Source organism: Chelonoidis abingdonii, chromosome 7 (genome assembly GCF_003597395.2).
Source record: "Chelonoidis abingdonii isolate Lonesome George chromosome 7, CheloAbing_2.0, whole genome shotgun sequence".
Lineage (NCBI taxonomy): Eukaryota > Metazoa > Chordata > Testudines > Testudinidae > Chelonoidis > Chelonoidis abingdonii.
The window spans coordinates 53,893,408-53,899,407 of NC_133775.1; the positions used below are offsets into that span (position 1 = coordinate 53,893,408).

Sequence of the window (6,000 nt, forward strand, 5' to 3'; positions counted from 1 at the left end):
CAATGTAAGATTTGTCATATATCGGTCTTACATAGGTCTGACTTCAGTGGGAGCAGAGTCAGGCCAGTGCTGAGTGCTTTGGAAAATCCCACCTTAAATGAGCATTCACCATTATGAACAAAGTACAATACAATCACCAAGAATAAAGCTACAAAATCTGCTCTGAAGTTTAATTTTGATTTTTTTTAACGCCCAAAATTATGTTAGGGAATGGCTGCTTACCTGAAGAACTGATCCATTCCCAGTTTTATTCCATTTCTGCTGAAATGCTGAGTAAAAGGTATAAGACTTTCCACATGGCAAGATATATACCCTGGCTGCAGGTAGTATCCTGGAGTTTTCTTGGGTATTATAACTTTTGGAGCATCTACAGAAAGCAAAATATTCATAAACAAGTTATTAGCAGCTACTCACCTAAACTCTATTCATTGTGATTAATACACATGCTAATAATCTTTTCCTTAATGTCCAGATTTATCAAGACACTAAGGGTTGGTCTATACTAGAAAGTTAGACTGGCTTAAGTACATTGCTCAGGGCAGTGAAAAATGTCGTGTCCTGTGCAACATCCTCAAGCCAAGCTAGCCCTGGTGTAGATACCGCTAAGTCAATAGAAGAATTCTTCCATCACCCTAGCTTCCACCTCTTGGAGAGGTGAATTTACTACAGTGATGGAAGAACCCCTTCTGTCGCTGTAGTTAAGGTCTGCACTTTAGCACTGCAGCTGTGCTGCAGTAGTGTTTCTAGTACAGAAATGCCCTTAGCCTAGACAGGGCCAAGGTGAAGCTAAGATTTAAAAGGTGTTATATTAGATCATATTAGCTAGCACAGCCTAACCAAACTTCTAAAACTCTGATCAAGACAAGGTAAGCTGTACTTTAGTATGTGTTAAGCTGGTGGAGTTAAATTGGAATCTTCAGAAGTGGTCAGTCTCTGCTTCCACTGAAGTGGTAATACTCCCACAGATTTCAATGGGAACCAAGTTAAACTCTATCGGATTAGCGTATGCTAAAGTAATATTTGCTTAGCATTGCTAGAGCTTTAGAAGACATTACTTAGATCAAGATAGTTTATCTAGGTAACAAGATCTAACACTGAACCTTTAAATCCTAGTCAAACCTAGGACCCAGGGAGCAGCAATTCAGCACAGAATCTCAAGAGCGACAAAATAAAATGAGACAAATTTTTACCCAAAAAATAGAAAAGAAATTAAGTAAAATACCCAGGAAGTGTGGGAAAATATCTGTCTGGAAAAGGCAGCTCTTGAATACTTCGGAAATAAGTGAAAGTACCACTACAATTATTTTTCACACTACTGAATGTACAGTATCTTCCATTATTATGCATTTTTTTCTCTCCATGGCTTTGTCTTCACTCTGGGAAAGAGTGTGTTCTTAATTCCTGTTTACTTCATGTTGAAATTTCAGTGTAGACATGCCAAGTTGTAGTTTCAACACTTGTTAGGCTATATCTTCATAGTAAAAAAGGTGTGTTTTTACATCGAGTTAGCAATCTCAGTGTAAAATCCTAGCGAAGACAAAGCACTGTAGTTTTTACTTTGATGTAGCTAATCAAAGGTGTAGTAGATAGCTAACTCAACATAAAACACACACACACACCTTTTTACAGTGTAGTTACAGCCTTAGCTGGTCCAGATGAAACCATAAGCTCCTCCCTAGGGTTAACCTCAGTCAGCTAACACCAATTAAAACCCAAACTTGCCTTGTCTTCATGTTAAGAACACACATTTATTCCTAGCACACTTCCGGGTATGACTACATTAGAGTTTTTACTAGCCTTTGCAAATGTGTTAACTACCTAACAATTAACTCTAGGTTAAAATCTCTAGAGAAAACAAGCCCAATAAAGGCCTGATCCTTAAGTATGCTGAGCAGCTACTGAGGGTCCTTGGCTTCCATTGGTCTGAATAGGATCTGAGGGGCCCAAACATCTATCAGGTTGTTTGCAGCACTTTTTCAAGATCAGGCCCTGAATATCCTCTCTTTGCTAATTCTGGCTCTATAGCAACAACTACTAGTAGTGGTGGGTTTATCTCTTAATTCCCTTTCACACCTATTTCTATAATGAGAAAATTTTACCTAGAAAATAGAAATGAAATATTACGTGTAGAAAAACATTTCTTTAAAAATTGGCAGTTCTTAAATAGTTTGGCAAGCTCTTACATGGGAAAAAATTGTGTTCTACTTTCACCACACTACTGTACATACAGTATCTTCCTTTATTATCCAAATGTTTTCTCTCTATAACCTTCTCTCCATTACCTCAGTGGAGTAAGAGAAGTTTTCCTCATTAAATGGGCAAGTAGAAAAAAACCATAAGTAATCCATTCTATTAATTCAGGCATAATAAATGTTCACTGAAGTGAAGTAAAATAAAATAAAATAAATCTTACCAGGAATAATACTAGAAAACGAAACACTTGACACTCTCTGGAAGAGATAATCATCCTTGTCATACCCCATTATTTTAACAAAAAAGGCTTCATTTGGTGGGATGAACTCAGTAAAATTCCATATTCCATAGGGTTTTCGATCAGGATAGTATTTCACAGGCATTGTCTTAAGAAGCTCCCCTGTGATACTCAGAAGTTCTAGACGGTCCACTCTAGCTGGAAGAGAGATCCCTGTTGTATTCAATAGCACATAGGTAGGTATTCCTATGAAAACAGAAAAATATTGTTGAATATAAGAAAAGGTTTAACTCTGTAGATGTGTGTCTCCAGCCTCCCAGTAAATGCACACAATTCAGTTTTTTAACCAGCTGTTATGAAACACAAAACAGTGTGTTAGCATTGATAACATCATGTGCTTTATTTAGGATTCAATTACTAATTTCCAACAAGTGCTTATAAAGCCTCATTAACCTCCCCACCCCCCAAGGGACCAAACTGAAACATTTTATGGTCTTTAAAAGTAAGAGGAGGGAAATTGTAACTCTGAGCCATACCATAAATAAAAACATTGGGATTTATGGGACATAAAAACTCTAATACACAAATGTAATATAGTATAATGGGGCACAACAGGTAATGGCATCATGAATGGAATTAAGCACAGGGCATGACTCCCTTCAGAACCTGTCAATGATGGTCTGAATTTCAGCAGAGGGCTAATTATAGAGAACAACATAAAGTATATATTTCTTCCCTACGGTCTGAGCATGCTGCCTCCCCAAACAATTAAATACAGTAGAAATGGAGCACAAACTGACCTTGCACTGGTCTGCTGGATGCTTTTTTGAAGTCTAGTGTTGGCTTTCTAGAAAAACCAGCTCGAAAATCAATAGTACTGAGACCTGTTATACGAACAGAGTGCCTTCCACTGCTGGACGTCTGAAAAATATTGAATTGAAATACTGTTGGAGCAATTTGCACTTCAAACTAGCATCCATTGAGCTCACTAGACTTTAAGTATCACTAAAAATGGAGTAAGAAAATATCAGATGTTATAAACAAAATGAACCATTCAAAAGCCTTTGTTCTAGATAACGGACCCTTCTGAATTTAGTGCTTGTGAAAAGAGAGACTGAATGAAAGTGATGTTCCTCTAGGACATACTATGAAGGGCATCCATATGAAGCCAAATATTGCTCGACATGGTTGCATGACTGCAATGGGGGGACGTGTATGAGCAAAGCATTCAAGATTAGACAGTTATAAAGTATACGGGTAATTTTGTAAAGCAAAAAAACTCAACAGAAGATAGCAAAACATTAGTGTAAATAATGTCCCATAATTCATGGGTTTACTTCCTGTATCAAGAAAACATATTTACCCTTGTATTTCCATTAGACAATAAGTGCTCTTTTTAAACAAATGTCACTCAAGCTTTAGCAACGAAGCAGATGAAGCGGACAGGGGGCTGCAGACAGGGGAGTCTGAGAGGGAGTTTGACAGAGGGAGGCCTAAGATGGTTAGGAAGACCCACAACACCTGTGCCAGCACTGCTTCTGTCTCCTCCACCTGCGCCTGTAGCCAGACAGAGCACCTGAGCATGGATGCTTCTACCCAGATCCTGGTGTGGTTTTGCAAGGACTGTGACTTACAATTCCCACTTACTGATATCCAGGCTGGGGGGACCATCCAATGTGAAAGGTGTCTGCTGGTGGAATCTCAGGAAGCAGGAGGAGGTGGCTAGGTTGAGGACCATCCGAATCCACAAGCAATTCCTGAACAGTGTTCATGTGGAGACAGCTGAGGTAGCTGTTCCAGTACACAAGACTGCTGACACACCACTGGTGGAGGAGGAAATGGCTCAGGGTGGACACAGGCAGCTGGTTACCTCTGGCAGCAGGCAGTGTTCCACCCCAGCTCCAAACCCTCCCGCCATGGTAATAGGAAACCGTTATGCTCTTCTTGATACAGGAGAGATGGAATCAGCCCCTACAGCGGAGGAGGAGAAGCCTCATACCCCTAAGGCTGGGAGGTCTGCTGCCACTAGGACTGGCTCCAGGGTTTTTGCCACCCCAAGCAGCAGGAAAAAAAAAAGAAGCTGCGATCGTGATCAGCGGCACTTCGGCAGCAGCTCCAGTGCACCACTTTCTTCTTTGGCAGCACTTCAGCGGCAGGTCGTTCCCTCCGAGAGGGACGGAGGGAGTCACCACCAAATTGCCACTGAAGAGCCAGACATGCCACCCTTCCCCTTGGCTGTCCCAAGAACGTGCTTGCTGCGCTGGTGCCTGGAGCCAGCCCTGGCTGCTACCACTGCAAATAGAAAACATAGGGTAGTGGTGGTCGGAGACTGTCTGCTGAGAAGTACGGAGGCGCCCATCTGTCGCCCTGACATTTCATCTCAGGAGGGATGCTGCCTGCCAGGGGCCTGTATCAGAGATGTTATGCAGGCATTGTCGAGGATTATCCAGCCCTCTGACTACTACCCCATGCTACTCATCCATGTGGGCACAAATGATACTGTGAGGTGTGACACTGAGCGGATCAAGAGTGACTACAGGGCTCTGGGAGTACGGATGAAGGAGTTTGGAGTGCAGGTGGTACTCTCTTCGATCCTTCCTGTCAAAGGTAGGGGCCCAGGCAGAGACAGGTGCATCGGGGAGATGAATGCCTGGCTGCGAAGATGTCACCAGGAGGGCTTTGGCTTCCTTGACCACGGAATGCTATTCCAAGAAGGACAGCTTGGCGTTCACCTTTTAAGGAGGGGAAAGACCCTATTTGGGGACAGACTGGCTAACCTAGTGAGGAGGGCTTTAAACTAGGTTCGACGGGGAGAGGTGAGCAAAGCCCACATGTAAGTGGAGCACATGGAGACCTGAGAGATGGGTCAGAAATATGAGGGAACATGGGCTATAATGGCAGAGAGAAAGGAGGGTCAGGGCAAAACTGGGAGGCAAGATGAAATTAGTATCTTAGATGCCTATATACAAATGCGAGAAACATGGGTAATAAGCAGGAAGAACTGGAAGTGCTAATAAATAATTATAACGATGAAATTGTTGGCATCACTGAAACTTGGTGGGATAATATACAATTGGAATGTTGGTATGGATGGGTACAGCTTGCTCAGGAAGGATAGACAAGGGAAAAAAGGAGGAGATGTTGCCTTATATTTTAATAATGTACACACTTGGACTGAGTTGGAGATGAACATAGGAGATGGAAGTGTTGACAGTCTCTGGGTTAGGCTAAACGGGATAAAAAACAAGGGTGATGTCATGCTACAAGTCTATTACAGGCCACCTAACCAGCTGGAAGAAGTGGATGAGGCTTTTTTTAAACAACTAACAAAATCATACGAAGCCAAAGATTTGGTGGTGATAGAAGACTTCAACTATCCAGATATATGTTTGGAAAATAATACGGTGGGGCACAGACTATCCAATAAGTTCTTGGACTGCATTGCACCAACTTTTTATTTCAGAAGGTTGAAAAAGCTATTAGGGGGAAAGCTGTTCTAGATCTGATTTTAACAAATAGGGAGGAACTCGCTGAGAATTTGAAACTGGAAGGCAGCTTGGGTGAAAGTG

The 6,000-nt window shown here is 41.8% G+C and overlaps 1 protein-coding gene across 1 annotated transcript in view; it reads right to left on the reverse strand.

The window, feature by feature from the left end:
• The window catches only part of HMCN1 (hemicentin 1), a 342,169-nt gene that overhangs the window by 201,232 nt on the left and 134,937 nt on the right, over window positions 1-6,000 (reverse strand). Inside the window, exons 7-9 of the mRNA XM_032783448.2 lie at window positions 3,232-3,352; window positions 2,414-2,677; window positions 223-367 (exon numbers count right to left, since the gene is read on the reverse strand). Coding sequence (XP_032639339.1) covers window positions 223-367; window positions 2,414-2,677; window positions 3,232-3,352 — 530 coding nt within the window. The remainder of the gene's footprint in view (window positions 1-222; window positions 368-2,413; window positions 2,678-3,231; window positions 3,353-6,000) is intronic.